Genomic DNA, 17,741 nt, shown 5'->3' with positions numbered 1-17,741 from the left:
AGACAAGCACCACATGTACTCACCATCAAATTGGTATTAACTGATCAACACATAAGTGCACATATAAGAATAACATCTATTGGATGTTGGGCAGAGGGGAGGGGCAGGGGACGGGTATTTGCAAACACAAAGAGTGCAATGCGCACCACCCGAAGGATGGACATATTTGAAACTCGGACTTGGGGGGGAGGGGGAGGGCTAGGGCAACATACGTAACCTAAACATCTGTATCCCCATAATATGCTGAAATTAAAAAAAAAAAAAGAAAATAAATGGCATAGGTTAAGGAAAAACTGCTATTACTTGAGTCCATAAAATTGTTTTTGGTCAAAGGACAGAGCTACAACAAGATTCCCAAAAGAACAGTCACAAAACTTGCATTGAGCCAAATTGCAAAGCACGGCTTTCTCCCCCACTTCCCCACCCACTTCAAGATGCCTCATCACATCGTATTATGGTGCTAATCTTAATGAATATAAGAAGGAAAATTCTGGAAAGAACAAGCCAATTTTAAATCTGTAACAGAACAGGCAAAATTCAAAACACTGAAAGATTTAAAAGACTAATCATTAGCATCTCTTTTCCATAAGTGACATCTTCACCTGGAAAATCGGACTTGATGACTTGCCTGGATACCATAAACCAGAGGTTCTCTAACTTTAGCAAGTATTGGAATCACCTGGGGAACTTGCTAAAGCACAGAGTACCGGCCCCATCCCCAGAGTTTGATTCAGTACCGTAGGGCTGTGGACGGGTTTAAGAATTTGCATTTCTAGGCATTCACCTGTTGATGAGCACTCTGGTTGATTCTGTATCTTGGCAATTGTGAATAAGGACGCAATGAACACGGCAGTGCAGCTATCTTTTCAACAAACTGGTTTCATTTCCTTTGAATACATACCCAGTGGGAGATTACTGGATCACATGGTATTTCTATTTTTCATTTTTTGAGGAAACTCTATACTGTTTCCCATAATGGTTGTACGAATTTACATTGCTACCAGCAGTGTGCAAGGGTTCCCCTTTCTCCACATCCTCACCAACACTTGCTATCTTTCATCTTTTTTGATAACAGCCATTTTAACAGGTGTGAGGTGATACCACATTGTAGTTTTCCCTTATGATTAGTGATGTTGAGCATTTTTTCAAATGAAATACTATTCAGCCTTTAAAAAGAGGGAATTTGTTATTTGTGACAACACAGATGAAGCTGGATGACATTATGCTAAGTGCAAAAAGCCAGGCAAAGGAACAAATACTACATTATCTCACATGTAGATTCTAAAAAAGTAAAGTTCATAAAAGTAGAGAGTAGAATGGTGGTTACCAGAGGCAGGGTAGAGGGGAGGGAGGTGGACTTGGAAACAGGAGATGTTGGTAAGAGGGTACAAAGTTTCAGTTGACAGCAGGATAAATTCTGGTAATCTACTGCACAGCATGGTGACTATAATTAATAATATACTGTATAGTTAAAAATTGTGAAAAGAGTGGCTTTTAAATGTTCTCACCACAAAAAATAAGTATGGGAGGTGAAGGACATGTTAATTAGCCTGATTTGATCATTCTACAATGTATACATGTATAGAAACATCACATTAAACCCCACAAATAAAATTACTTGTCAATTAAAATAATAATCATTTGCATTTCTAACAAGTTCTGAGGTGACGCTGATGCTACTAGTCTACAGACCACACTTTGAAAACTACTACTCTGCACCTCCTAGATACTCTCAATTTTTGCTGAGTTATTTTTAAGAGTTGCTGGGACCTCAGCAGAAAACACTAGGTTTGGGAGACTTAACTACGTTATGCTTCAACTGCTAAATTGTTCTTTGAAATACTTCATTCGAGGTAAAATAATGATATAGTTGAAAACAATTCAGTGTTGTGCTGTGTACGTGCAGCTTGGAATTCCAGACCCCCTTTTTACTGTCTCACAGAAACAATACCCAAGTGTGCTCCACAAGGCTTTACAGAGGGAACGTGCCTATTGTGGGAGCTGTGAGGGGCTGAGGGCCCCTTGCACCTTGACTAGTGGGGCTTTTCCCCACAAGGTACAGGAACTGCTTCATCGCAGTCTCTGGAAAAAAGTCCATTTGTTCCAATTCTCACACCAGTCACTTCACAATGTGAAAAATATAAGAAAAATCCTGATATGTTCAAATTAAATAGATCTCAGCCTCAGCCTCAGAGTCTTCTAGAGATGTTCCATTCCATGTACGACTCACAAGGGTCTTGGGTAAAGAGGAGGCTGAAATGATATTCGTGGAGTCTCAAAATGCCTATTTTAGCCAATTTTCCACCTCCTCCCTCTCAAACCTTTTAGTAGAGCACGTGTAAGTTATTAAGAGTAACGAAATCATCTCAGTATTGGTTTTAACTTTCCTCCTCGTGTCAGAGGTGTTAATAATAAGCCATGAAATGACCAAAGAAGAGAAGATGATGGTCAAAGCGTACAAACTGAAAATTCATCTCTTAAAAAAATGGAAAAATGACTATAGGGATAAACTAAAATCAGCATTTTCATTTAACAGTAAAATTTTATTGAACTGGGCTAGCTGCTGAGATGGAAATGTTAAGAATATACATGATCCCTGCCCTCATGGGGCTTTATGCATTATCTTGCAGAGAAGACCAACAGAACAAAAATTGTAAGTGTGAAGAACATTATGAAGAAACCCAAATTGCTATGGGAAAGTGAGACATAACCTCCAGGGAGAGGAGTGAGAGTTGGAAAAGGAGGATCAAGAAAGGCTTCCCAATGAAACTGACCTCCCTTAAGCTTAGACCTGAAGGATAAACAATAGTCAGCTAGGCAAAGAGGGAGGAGAAACAAGTTACAGGTAGAGGAAAAGCACAGAGTGTTTCCACAGAACTCAAGCACACAAAGCACGCAAGGGCGGCAAAGGAAGCTGGCAAGGAGGCAAGGACCAGAACGTGCAGGCCTCCCCAGGAGCAATGGGAAACAGGAAGACAACAGGATCCTATCTGCATCTGAAAAGACCCCTCTCCATAGTGCAGATGACAGACTGAAGGGGGTGACTAGACAACAGGAGGCAGGTGCTGCAGTGCAAGATGAAATGCTGGAAGGTGGGAGGGTGAGGGGGAGCGTTGATGGAGAGGACATATCAGAATACTGTTCATGTCTAAACACCTCTACTTTCCAGTAGTCTGACACACAGGTCATTCAATCTGTAGAGGCCTCAATGTCATCGCTTGTACAGAATTTAAAAACTTCCCTTCTTAAAGTTACTATGGGAATAAAAAAAATCATGTACCTAAATATCTTGTTTTGTGCATATTACATATACACTACTTTTTATTCTCCAAAACTTTTACCTCCATTTCAATTTCTGGCTAAAAGGGGATCATGTATCTCTGTGTTCAGCTTTAAAAAAAAAAAATTTGCATCACAGCTGGTATAACAAGCACTAAAGAATGTCTATATTAGAACTAATAAGGAAAATTCAGTATGGTTATTGGAAAAAAAGCAATAGCACTCCTAGCCAAGAACAACTGTAACAAAATGTAACTTTAAAAAGGCTACAATAAAAACCGTTATCTAGAAATAAATCTAAGAAAAGATGTGCAAGAACTGTATGGAGAAAACTTAGAGTAGTAAATAATATTAAGCTCAAGAGCATACTGTGTCAATCCTTCCCAAATGAAAACAATGAAATTCCAATAAATTTCCAGAAAGTTTTTCACAGAACTTGACAAGGTAATCCTAAAGTATATCATCTAGAAATCAAAAAACATAATGTTGAATGAATATAACAAGTTGTAAAAGGCAACTTCAGTAACATTATATATCATTTAGAAATACACAAAATAATATTACATATTGTCATGGATTCATACATATGTAATAACAGTATAAAAACAAGCATGGGAATGATAAATATCAAATTCAGGATGGTGGTTACTGAAGGGAACAGGATCAGAGGGGCATAAATAGCGGTTTCAGTTTATGTGTAATTTTTTATTTCTTAAAATGAGTGACAGATACAAAGATGTTCGTTATATTATTCCCTAGTCTTTAAACTTTTTTTTGGTATATCTTAAATATTCCACAAAAATACAGTTTTTTAAAATTGGAAAACCATGTTATTACATGATAGCTCAGTAGTTCCCAAACACCAAGCAACACCTGAAGTACTAGTTAAAAACAGATTACCAGGCTATCCCAGGATCGGGATTTCTGAGAGGGGAGCCATGTGATTCTAATGCACTGCCACGTTTGGGAACCTCTGCTAACCATCAAGCTGTTAATAGCCAATCCATCAACAAAATTGGTCCCAATCTGACAATGAGATAGTTAAATGCTTGAATGTCTAATCACTTTCCCATTGATCCAACTGTCTAGAATGTAGATTCTAACCTGAGGGGCAAAACCGTACAAATTTAAAAATGTATCCTTTACTATACCCTCCCCCAAAAGGTCAAACATGTAAAAACTAGGAATATCTTATAAAGTAACAGTAGCAAGTGATTCTATAGCAGAACATCACTCCTTCATATCCTGCACAGGGAACATGCCACAGCAAAATTCTACCAGAGATGATAAAAAGTGCTACTCTGAAGTACAAAGTGGTACAAAGTCAATGGCATGGCCCTCAGGATGTACCTCCCTCAAGTATGTAGCTGGCAACACTGTGCTACTTTCCTAATTTTCTTCCCTCGTAATACATTCATAGCTAAATTTGTCTAAAGAAATGCACAGAACCAATGTGAAACATGAAAAATAAACTGAGAAAGAAAATGATTTATTAAAAATTATATTAGTGCTGCAATGACAATTCTGATAGTCGGCTCCTAGGAAATAACAACTCCCATGAAATAACTAGAGAGGAATAAACTATTAAAAATATATGAAATACTCAAGGGTGCTCGCTCGCTCGCTCTCTCTCTCACTCTCTCTCTCACACACACACACAGAGAAAATTTCCCCAAATATTTTTGAATTACAAATAAATACACGGAGAAGGATTGTTTTGACACTGTGAACACCACGAATCTGCGACTGGATACCCAAAGCACGTCAACACGACAGCACGGACTTACCAGGGCTTTCTACTCGCTTATAGTGGTAGGGATTGATGCAGACCTCCTTCTGCTTGGAGCCAAAAGGAAACTCGCAGCACTCCAGTGGTTTCAGTTCATGGTGGCTCTGGAGGTCGGGCCAGCGCCACACACGGCAGTAAATGACATGAGGCAGTCCCTTCCGGTGGGAGACCTGCAGCCTGCCATCTAGAGAGCGGGGAATGGTGACGCAGTTGCTGGGCTGCCCCGGGCAGCTCAAGGCCTTTTCCAGCTCCTCCATGGCACCTTTCTTCTTCTTCAGTTTTTTCACCAGAGCATCGACAGCCTTCTCTGCCCATTTTTCTTCTTCATCGCCCTGTTTCCACCCAAGAAGTCTCTTCACAGCTGGACTTGTGAAGGAAAATAAACTCGTCACATTCATAATGACTGCACTAGTTATACACTCCTTGGATACGGGGAAATAAAGGAGTCTCCAAATGCAAGAAGACAGCAGAAGAGATTTCAGTTCGTTTACATAGGATTCTTTTTAGCTTCTTAGTTTGAGGTTCCGAAAAGTAGAAATCACCATTCCCAGTGTTTTAAAAACTAACCCAAAGTCAGCACCTACAAAAAAGGAAAACATTGTTTAAAATGCTACCATGCAACCACAATTTATTAAGTAATTACTATGTGCCAAGTACTACTTTAAGTGCTTTGATGCATGATAGTATGCTATGGACTGCATTGTGTCCCTCCAACCCCAAAGTCATATGTTGAAGCCCTAACTCCCAGTGTGACTATATTTGGAGATGGAGTTCTAAGGAAGTAATTAAGGTAAAAAAAAAAAAAAAAAGGTCATAAGGGTGGGGCCCTAATCCAATAGGACTGGTGGTCTTATAAGAGGAGACAGCACTCTTCCCTGCCCTCCCCTAACCCCTAAGCCCCATGCACATGCACTGAGGAAAGGCCATGTGAAGGCACAACAAGGAGGCAGCCACCTGCAAGCTAGGAAGAGAGCCCTCACCAGAAACCGAATTGTCCAGAACCTTGATCTTGGACTCTTCAGCCTCCAGAACTATCAGAAAATCATTTCTGCTGTTTAAGCCTCCCAGTCTATGATATTTTATTATGGCAGCCAAAGCAGACTAATACACAGCATTCAAACTTTTTCACAATCCTCTGAGCTAGGTAATGCAACCATTGCCATTTTATAGATGAGTAAACTGAGACGCAGTTTAAAAAGTAGTATGTCACTGTTTGCATAAGCTCTGGGATAGAAGCAACAGACACTTTAGTGCAAAAAAGTCCAAGTTCTCAACAGATATTGTAATACTTTATTTTAGATTCATTTATAACCTCTAAAAATATGTTTCAAAGCATACCTCAATCAACAAAAACTGAAAACAGGAAATAATAAAAATACAAGTCTTAACATCTCTGTTTTTTAGTTTGCTCCACAAGTATTTCTTATGTTAAAAGAAAAGGCAGTTACATTAATATTTCTACCATATAAATGTGGTAACATTTTAAGGTATTTATTCAGTAAACAAGCCCATGTCTATGGGCTATAGGGCAAGTAGAGTAGGAAATTTAACTCTCGCTTTTAAAATTTTGCTTTTTATTGACATGAAAAAAATGAAGCACATGAGCACATACTATACCAAATTCTTTAGTCTAGTTGTCTCACTTAAACCTTCTATCTAATCTTCAACAAATTAAACCACAAAAGGTGAGAAAAGCTAAAGAGGTTAACTGTGCAAAAATTCCAGCTAAGAGGGAACAGCATATGTCAGAGCAACTTCCTTTCCTTCCAATGCAGTGAAGTAAACTGAACATTCTTCACTATCTTTCCTCTCCAGGCATTTACCAATGCCTAGGCTATAAGCAGCAAGAGGTCTAATAGGCAAGCAGAAAGTGGCAACTAAGGGCTAAAAAACTAAGTAGAGCTTCTAGTACTCTCACAGTGCTGAGGAGACAAAAACAAAAAAGCCTACCAACAAGGAGAAGCCCTGGCAAATACTCTAGGCTTTCAGTGGAGTCTCCGGAAGGAGTGTACCCAAGAATAAGGGCAAAACTGAAATGGACTAGTCTTCATTAGCACTAAAACCTGGCCAAGAATGATCTTAATCCTAAACTGGATCAAGATGATGGGTATCACTCTAACAGCTTGTCAGAAGAAAAATAAATCTTATATAGAGGGAGATAACATTATCCTTAGCTGCTACAATTTTTTATTCATGATGTACAGAAATCAATAAAAAGTTACCAGGCATTCAAGGAGACAGAACCAAATAACCAAAACAAAACAGAATAGAAACAGACCTAAGAGGTAACCTAGACAGTGGAGTTATTAGATACAGACTTTAAAATATTAATGATTGCTGATTAATATGTCAAGGAAACAGAATACAAGATTGAGGATTTTAACAGAAAACTGAAATCCTTAAAAAAGAATAAAATAAAAATTCTAGAACTAAAAAATATGGTAATGAAGACTTTAAATAGATGAACTAAACAATAGACTAGTTACAGTAAAGGATTAGTGGGCAGAAAGATCAGTAAAAATGTCCATACTGAAGCATAGAGAAAGAAAAAAAGGAAAATTCAAAAAAAGAACTGGGAACTGAAAGGACACAATATATATGATGAAAAGGTCTACCACCATGTCACTGGAGTTCCAAAGGAAGACAGAAAGACTGTGTGACAGAGCACCATTTTTAGATACCAAGGATTTTCCAAAACTGACAACACATCCAGCCATAGATTCGTGAAGCTCTACAAATCCCAAGAAGGATAAATACAAAGAAATATACAAGTTTCCATGTATCATATCACAGTAAGATCACTGAAAACCTAACATGAAAATCTTTAAAAAGACACATTGTCTTCAAATAAGTACAATAAGGTTGACAGCTGACATTTCAATAGAAACAATGAAAACAAGACGACCGTGAAATGACATCTTTAGCATGCCAAATGTGAATAAATAGCTGGTAACTTAGAATTCTACACTTTAGGGAAAAAATCATTCAGAATGATTGTGAAATAAAGATGCTTCCTAACAAGCAAAATCTGAGAGAATTGGCCTCCAGCAGATTGGCACTAAAAGAAATACTAACAGGAATTCTTCAGGCAAAAGAAAAAAGATTCTACAAATAAGCAAGGAACTGTAGGAAAGAATGAAGAGCTCCTGAAGGGTAAACAGGGATAAATCTAAATAAATACTGACTTTACAAAACAATAATAGGACTGTCTTGTGGTGTTTAAAATATATGTAGAGTTAAAATGCATGACAACAGCAATAAAAAAACAAAAGGAATAAATGAAGTTAGTGTTCTAAGATCCTTGTATTGTCTAGGCCATGGTTAAGCATTAATTTATTACTGGTATCATAAGTTATGAATTCATGTCATAATAAAGCAAGAACCGAGAGAATAAGTTAAAAACTACAGCAAGCAAATAGAGAAGTTAAAAAATATGAAAACTTTTTAAAAACATCATTAATCCAAAGAATGTGAGGAGAAAAGTGAGCAATAGATGAGACAAGAAAATAATAAGCTTTAGATCTGATCTCAAAAGTATAACCAATTGCTTAAATATAAAAAGACTAAAATATGACAATTAAAAGATAGAGGTGGGGTGGGGAACACCACTTAAGTATATTGTACTTAAATATAAGGACACAGAAAGGATAAAAGCAAAAGGATGGGAAAAGATCTACTATGCATATTCTAACCAAAACTTTGGCATAGCTATCCATTCATATAAAATAGACTTTAAAGCAAGCAGCATCACCAGAGATTTTTTTTAAAAAGGACACTTCATAATGTTAAGAGTTTATCCATCTCATATATATATCAAAATCACAAATCTTTATGCAAGTAATAACAGTCTCAAAATACATAAAGCAAAAACTGACAACTAAAATGACAAATAGACAAATCCGAAATTCTTGTGGGAGATTAACATAGTAACTGATAAAATCAGCAAACAAAAATTGATAGATATAGAAGAGTAACATGTTTAAAAAGTTGATACAATTCATGTATATAGATCACTGAACACAATTGTAGAATACATAATACTTTGAAATAAATATGGAATATTTACTCAAATTGACCATATAATGAGCCATAAAGCAAATCTCAACATATATCAAAGGAGTAAAATCATTTAGAATATATCCTTTGATCTTAGTATAACTAAGAAATCAACAAAAATATTGTTATTGAAAATAACCACACTTTTAAATAACCCATGGATCCAAGAAGAAATCACAATGAAAATAGAAAATATTTTAAACTGAGTATGACATATCAAAATTTATAAGATGTGGCTCAAGTAACGGTTAGAGGGCAATTAGTAGCCTTAAATGCACATATTAGAAAGGAAAAGAGCTGAAAACTAGTATTTTATGTATCTATCACAAGAAAAAAAATAGGAACAGTAAACTCAAAGAAAGTAAAAAGAAATGAGAGCAGTTTTTTTTTTTTAAGTATACTAAAGAAAAATCTATAAAATCTAAGTTGGTTCTTTGGAAATACTAATATAATGGGATAAACCCCTAGCAAAACTGATCAATAAAAAAGAGAAGCACAAATTACCATTAACAGGAATATTAATAAAACAGGGGAAATTATTAGTGATCTTCAGAAAGTAAAAAAATACAATGATTATGAACAGCTGTCACAGCAAATTGAGCACATCTATTGCTAAATTGTGATAATCTATACACCCGCCTTCCTCATTACAGGAAAATGGTTGAAAACTCTAACTTATTATTTTCCTATCTTTGGAACCTAGCACAGTACCTGGCAAATAGCAGATTCTCAATAGATGTTTGATGGATGATTTAGCTTTCTAAAAAAATTAGAAGGCCAAATGTGGAGGTTCAACTTTATTCCATAGGCTATAGAGGGTCAGTTTTCTTTTTTAAAGTAAAAAGTTTTACCCAAATTTACTAGTTCTTTTCAAGTAGATAATATTTTCTTTTAACAGAAAAGGAAAGAGAAAATAAAATCATACTCTTATCAAAAGTCATACTTGGTCAGAGTGTACATACCTATTGCTATGATAATTTACTTTCTACTAAAGGTAGTTTTGCAAAAGAACAAGAAAGACAACTTCTTTCTAGGCCTCCAGTAACAATTTGTAGAGGGAATACATTTCTTCATATTCTCTATGTCCTTTTCTTGTACTCTGAAAACAGCTTTTTAATATTTTAACCAATAATTTTCAAATGGAAGGTGTAAGTTTACACCAAAATCACTTCGGGCTATTTCAAACTCAGATGGGTATTATATAAGGCAAGTGTGTTGGGGGTGGGGTGTGGATAAGAACCACCACTTCCGACTTTTGTTGAAACTACTCAAATTGACATTCATTCCACAAAGCTGTCCTCAGCGCCTGCTAAGTACCTGGCACTGTGCTAGACACGGGAGACACAAAGGCAAAAATGTCTGACATCCTGAAGGGGCTCACGATGTGATGGAAAGGTGAATGTGTAAACAACTAACTCCCATAAAGCAAACTGCTAACCTGCATGCTAATGACAAAGGACTGTGCTGAGATGTCTTATTTGGCAGGCCATCTCTAGGACCTCAGTGAGAAGTAATGCTGTGGTTGTACCGAGGACAACCATGGGCACAGGAACAACAGAAGAGGATGCCCATGTCCTGTGCATTTTCCCACTATTAACTAAAAATAACACAGTGTGATAAAAGCTATCAAACAAGTATAAACAATGCAATGGCCTGAATGCTGAAATCCTAACAACAAAGGTGATGGTATTAGGAGGTAGGCCCTTTGGGAGGTGATTAGATCTTGAGGGTGGAGCCCCCATGAATGGGATTAGTGCCCTTATAAGAGAGACCACAGAGAGATTTCTCCTCTCTTCCACCATGTGAGGTTACAGTGAGAAGAGGTCATCTCGGAAGAAGAAGGCCCTTACCAGACACGAAATCTGCCAGCACCTTGATCTTGGATTTCCCAGCCACCAGAACTTTGAAAAATAAATTTATGTTGTTATTAAGCCACCCAGTCTATGGTATTTTGTCATAGCAGCCTGAATGGACTAAGATACCCAATAATATATAAAAGCAGAAAAGAAGAGAACAATTAACTCCAGGGATTTTCAGGAAGTTTTTCCAAAGAAAATATCAGACCTAAAGGATGAGTAGAAGTTTTGCAAAACATAGAGCTAACATTTTGAGTGCTCATTACATGACAGACACTATTCTAAGCACTTTACATCTGTTAACTAGTTTAACCCTAGCAACACTCTCCAATGTAAATACTATCATTTTTTTCATTTTACAGGTAACGAAAGGGAAAGATAGAAGTTAAATTTCTTGTCCAAAGTTACGTACACAGCTATACGCGTGGCACGGCCTGCCAGAATTTGAACCTATTTAGACCCTGAATTTTGAAACCACTTTTCCAAATTGCTTGTTCTAATACACATGATAGAAATGCGAGGATTTAATCTGGTTGGAGATGACACAGGCTGATATGAAGGGCAGAGGCAGGACCGTGAAGGGCCTGTGACACAGCTTATCCTGCGGACAAGCGGAATGTTTCAAATCAGAGCATCAGTGTGATCAGATCTCTTTCAGAAAGACAGCTACGGTGACCTCCTCAATACAGGAAGATCTTTCCATACAGGAAGATCTCTCCATAGAGGGAGCAAAAAAATTTTAAAGCCTACCACTTCCAAATACTGCAGAGGCCAGTTTGGTAGTAAATGTCTTGATGCCACTCACAAAAATTCAAGTGAAAAGATCATAAATCTTTGCATATAAATATGCACAGATGAAACAAAATGCAGGCTGATGACTAATTTTTCCCTATCTAAGTTAAGCATTTTTTTAATATACAAGTCAAATCAGTAAACTACTTCACATAACAAACTCAAATGAGTCCACGATACCATGGCCTTGGCAAGACAACTAATTTTTTTTTCTGCCCCTTTTCTACTTCCTGCCTTAGTTTATGTCAAAAGCTAAGTGGCCTTATCAGTTTAAAGTGCAAAATAAAAACATGAGTCAGCAAACAGAGATTTCCTTCCCTCTTGTCCAAATAAAAACATTTCACACTGACGAGAAACAAAAAGCATTCGCCTAGTAAAGAACCTTCCAGCAGCCTTAAAAATATTGAGATCTTTGTTCTAGCAACTTCACCGTCAGAAATTTACTCCAAGGAAATGTTCTGAACTGGAAAGGGAAAAAAATTTCACACAGCTTTTCATCAGAGCATTATTTATAATAGGAAAAAAAGAGAAACATCTAACAATCAGAAAATAGCTAAGTAAACTGTGTAATCCATTCGATGGAATATTATGTAGCCCTTAAAACTTATCTTCATTAAAAACTACATAATAACTTGGAAAAAATCTTAAGCAGAGTATAATACCTCTCCTATTTCTCTAAACTTTTCACACATTGAAAAACTGTAACTTTCAATTTTTAAAAAAGACTTTCTATGCAAATATTTGTTAATTAAAAAATTACAAAAATCAATTTATGAGCTCAAGCCACACATATACTCTGTTTAGAAGTCAGGTTGGACTTATAGTGTGATCTAGTTTTGGAAGTAATGAAGATAGAATTTAAAACAGCGTTCTAAATTCAGAACCTTTTCCTAAGGAGTCTCACCCATGGAAAGGATTTCTATTACAACTACCACAAGTGAAATTAGAAAAATATACTACTCTTGACAAGCTATTGAATTTTGTAACTTATGTGGTATTCCTTAATGTTAAAAGGAAAAAAGCAAAAAGTTTTAAAATACTCTTAACAGCTATGTCACTTGCTTTCTATTTAAAGGAAACCTAATTAGACAATTACGCAACAATGGACATTTTCTTCATCTTGGCCTCATATATTAATAGTTAAGAAACATGTAAATTTTCCAACTGTGTGAATATTGACAAAATACACTCTGCTATTAAATATTTTACAGAACCCAAATACCCACGGAAAGTTGTAAAAGAAAATTACTCTAATTTGTATCTGAAGATGCAATTTTTTAAAAAGGGAGAGGTAACCAACAAGTGTTACAATCCAAGTTCCTTTAATAAAAGATGAGGAGACAAAGAATGACCAACGCCCTCTTATCACCTTCAGTCTAGAGGCTGTTTTACAATTCTTGCAATGGCATGGAATTCAACGAACTAAATAAACGCCCCCACTGAATACTGAGAGAATAATTATATTATTCAATAAAATAAACAAAATAATAGGCTCCAAAAGGTGACTGGGGAGAAAAAAAACACCCCAAAGACTCATAGTACCTTAAGGCAAATGACAAAGATAAATGGTCTATTGTTAATGAAGCAAGCAACTCTTTTTTTTGTCCCCACTTCTTATTCTTTGGTTCATTACTCCATCTTAACGAATGGTAAAAAAATCATGGCACAAATATCAAAAGAATTAAGGAACTAAAAGCTCAGGGTATTGATCAACTTCACTTTGAAACTGTTTAACAGCTGGAAAAGCTATTCAAGAAAAAAAGACAACTTCATAAAAATTTTGTTTGATTCTTTGTTTCTGTTGGAAACAAATATTTCCGAGTAATTAAATAAAACAACTGTGTGCATATTTCCAGACTTACACCAGTAGCTTTCTTCTTAAACAGATGTACTGGTTTTGTGAGTATACAGAAAAAGTAAGACTTGAGTTCCCAAAGGAGATCTACGGTGGGCTTCAGAGTGATGGTAATGGAACCGCATGGATTTTGCAGTTCAGTACTTTTAATATACAAAACCATTTCACAATATACCTCGTTAGATGCCATGGAGATGTAAGAAACTTCGGAGATATGTTGTATAAAGTGATCAATGGTAATATTAATTAATACTACAGAAAAGCATGTGTCATCTATCCTAACATCCAATTTTAGATAGGATTCAAAGCCCGATGAGATTAACTCTTGCCTCCTCTGAGATGCTTAGCTAAATTAAAACATCAAAAAGGGTCAAAGGGGAACATGCCAGGGGATCTGTAATATAACTTTCATTACTCCAAAATAAACTTTTTTTAACCTGCTTCATTTCACTTAGGTAGTCAACTGTATACTAACAAAGACAGAACTGTCAAAACACATCAGGATTCCCAAGGTGTATAAAACAAAGACACCTTAAAAACTGCTGACACTCACAGAAACCACAGAAGACTATACACTAAAGATGAGGGTTAAAAATGCTTAAAAAGACAAAGGCTGAAAAAAAAAACCCTCAGAGTTTTAATGCCAGTAAATATTTTAAAACATAAAGCACAACCCATCATTGCTTGTATTTTTGCGAGCCAACTTGCAAGCCAACAATTGCAGTAAGCTTTGTTGGTAAGAGTAAGACGAAGAACTCATAAAATGAGAGGGAAAATCATAGTCATAGTCATTAGCCCCCAAAAAATTATGCTACTGAATTAATCAGAAGTCCAGAAGAATTGGGAGCCTGCAAACTTTTGATAAAGCTAAAATACCTATTACCTAAAAGTGGAACAGCAAACAAGTCACAGGAGAGAATAGCCCAGCAAGAGGGCTGAACCAGAAACTGGCATACACTCACATTTCCAGATGGAGAAACAAGCTGATGGACAGTACTCACAAAAAACAGTAATGAAGACAAGTGAATACAGTATTCTGGAACAAGTATAATGCAACTGTAAGTGGTACCAACTCTAAACAGATCCTAATAAAAAGCATGCAAGCTTATTGTACAGCTCCTTAAAAAAAAATAAATCTCTACCCTTAAGGCAGACAGGAAAAAGACAAGCTAAATTTTGCTACACAAGTCCAATGCCATTACAATGAATATAAAATCGGAGATGGATCTTACTATTTCAGTTTCAGAAAATACCCCAAAGTAGCAATGCTCTGTAAATAATATGCCCGAATACTTCTTTTCCCCAGTCACTCCAATTAGGAACTAACTGGGTTTTGAGACTCACAAGTCCTCACTTATCATCGACAGGTTCTCAGAAACTGCAACTTTAAGCAAAAGGACAAATAACGAAACCAATTTTACCACAGGCTAATTCATATAAACACAAGTTAGTTCCTAGGGCATATTTCTGGCCACAAAAACATCACCAAACTTCTAAATAAAGACCTAAAACACTTCGAATATAAAATATTGAAATAAATGTGAGCTACGCATATATTTAAGAGAGATTAATCAAAACAGTAAGGCAATTATTTACCCAATTATTCCAGTTCAGGGTCGAAGGTGGCCGGAGCTTAACCCGTAGCTTAGTGTGCAAGGTGGGAACCAGTCCTGGCCAGGATGCCCCAGGGTGCTCACACTCCCACACTCTCTTCTCACTTACACTGGGACCATTCACCTCATGTGGACACCTTTGGGATATGGGAGGAAACTCGAGTACCTGGAGGAAACCCACGAAGACAGCGGAGAAAGTGCAAAATCCACAGACAGCGGCACCGGCTGGGAATTAACTTTTTTCTCATCAACATTATAAAGAAACAACATGGAACAAAATGATGTTATTGGAGGACCCGCTGTGTTTGTATTGTAGGAGGAAACAGGTGAAGTGCCTTTGCATTCCTTTTTCCTGTTTTAAAACAGCAGTTAGCCCTCAAGCTCCAACATTTCTCTATCTCAAATGAGTCAAATACGGCTAAAACTCACCACTAACCAAAACAAGAAAAATTCTAGAATAAGAAGAAAAATGAAAATGGATAAAACCTCTCTCCATTCCTTTTACAGACTCTGAGTGTTCTTTTAAAAGTACAGTACTTAATTTCACTGCTAGAAAGGTTAAAATGAACTCTGTTTGAGTCTTCAGAGAAAAAAAATGTATTTAAACAAAATTCTTACACAAAAAAGCCATGTGGAGACCCATGGAGATAATGGAACTTTGCCTTGTCAGTCCACAGCAGCAGGGAGTCCTACTGTCATACACGCCTGGGAGTCAAATTCCACCCTACTGAGCCTCTTACTCTTCAGCTTTGTTTTAGTTACTTTCAAACACTTCCAAACCTCTCAATCATGGGATCGATGACAAAGAATGGCCAGTTCGCCATTTTTTCCATTAGAGAAATTTTTTCCAGAGACTGATTTTCCAAACCTGGAGAACTGGGGAGTTGGAGGTTGGAGAGAGGTTAAGCACTTGAAAGCCTATTTATAGTAATGCAATAATGCAGGTAACTACTGCCTTTAAAGCACACACACTAACAACCAGTATTCCAGCCTCTCAGGTGTGACGTAAGTGACATGCTAGCAAGAGCTGCAATGCTGTTAAGTGAGTGGAAATCTTAGGAATCAAAAAGAAAAGGAATAACATATAGACTGAATTCTAGCTTACCACTTACCACTTGTAAGTTCACTGCAAGCGGTCATATTTCAGCCAAATGATTTCAAAAGTTGCATCCCCTTGACAAAAAGGAAGTAAGGAATGTATGGATGTCACAATTACGTGAGTCCACAAGGGTATAACTGTTGTTTATACATTTAGGTGTGCCAAGTATGCTATTCAACATATCTTGATCGTATTGGAAAATTATTCCTAGCTTTCTAGTTCTGCTCTGCTCACACAAATCCTTCCATCCTGACAAATCCAGGCTGCTTATAGAATCCCTGGATAATTTTTCTTAGTCATAGAGATTTCCTATATAACAGAAGGTGTCAGTTCTGTTGTCTCATTAGATGACTACGTGCTTACTTAAGGAGACTGAAGGCATTTATAAGTTTTCTTACTGTTCCCAACTTCAATAAACTTGGCTTTTTCTACGTCTCCTTGCCATTTCCTCTAAAAGTCATACAATGTTCCTTAATCCCACTGACTCCCCATTCTCAAAATGATGCAAGGGAATACTGCCCTTTGGGACATGGTAGCCTTTCAAGATATCCAGGTCCTCATTATCTCACTCTGATAAAGTCGATCCATATTCATGTCAACTCATATACTATAAGGGCTCCTCTGGCCAGCAAGTGCTCACTCCTCAAACACAGGAAAGACTGAAGACCAGAGGCATTTCGTATGGAACCAGAAAAGACTCCATATAGCTAAAGCAACCTTAAGCACAAAGAACAAATTGGGAGCCATCAATTTACCAGACTTCCAGCTATACTACAAGGCTACAGTAACCAAAACAGCATGGTCCTAGCACAAGAACAGAGATACAGACCAATGGAACAGGACTGAGAACCCAGATATAAAACCATCCTCATATATTCATCTGATTTTTGATAAAGCAGACAAAAACATACACTGGGGAAAAGAATCCCTATTCAATAAATGGTGCTGGGAAAATTGGATAGCCACATGTAGAAGACTGAAATAGGATCCACACCTTTAACAAAAATCAACTCACGATGGATAATAGACTTAAACCTAAGGCACGAAACCATAAGAATTCTAGACAAAAAGGTTGGAAAAATTCTTACAGACATCAGCCTAGGCAAAGAATTTATGAAGAAGACCCCAAAAGCAACCACAGCATCAACAAAAATAAATAAATGAGACCTGATCAAATTAAAAAGCTTCTGCACAGCCAAAGAAACTATTACTAGAGCAAATAGACAACCTACAGAATGGGAGAAAATATTTGCATGCTACACATCCGATAAAGTGCTGATAACTAGAATTTATATAGAACTCACGAAAATCAGCAAGGAAAAAATCAAACAACCCCATTAAAAAGTGGGCAAAGGACACGAACAGAAACTTTTCAAAAGAAGATAGACTAATGGCCAAGATC

The 17,741-nt window shown here is 36.8% G+C and overlaps 1 protein-coding gene across 2 annotated transcripts in view; it reads right to left on the bottom strand.

The window, feature by feature from the left end:
* Positions 1-17,741, bottom strand: part of SMAD1 (SMAD family member 1) — a 73,374-nt gene that overhangs the window by 35,637 nt on the left and 19,996 nt on the right. For both annotated transcript variants that reach the window (XM_012660074.1, XM_012660075.1), the window contains exon 2: positions 5,067-5,648. In XM_012660074.1, the coding sequence (XP_012515528.1) occupies positions 5,067-5,466 (400 nt within the window). In that variant the 5' untranslated portion in view covers positions 5,467-5,648. The remainder of the gene's footprint in view (positions 1-5,066; positions 5,649-17,741) is intronic.

Source organism: Propithecus coquereli, unplaced genomic scaffold (assembly GCF_000956105.1).
Source record: "Propithecus coquereli isolate 6110/MARCELLA unplaced genomic scaffold, Pcoq_1.0 Scaffold65, whole genome shotgun sequence".
NCBI lineage: Eukaryota > Metazoa > Chordata > Mammalia > Primates > Indriidae > Propithecus > Propithecus coquereli.
This window is presented reverse-complemented; position numbering and strand designations above follow the sequence as displayed.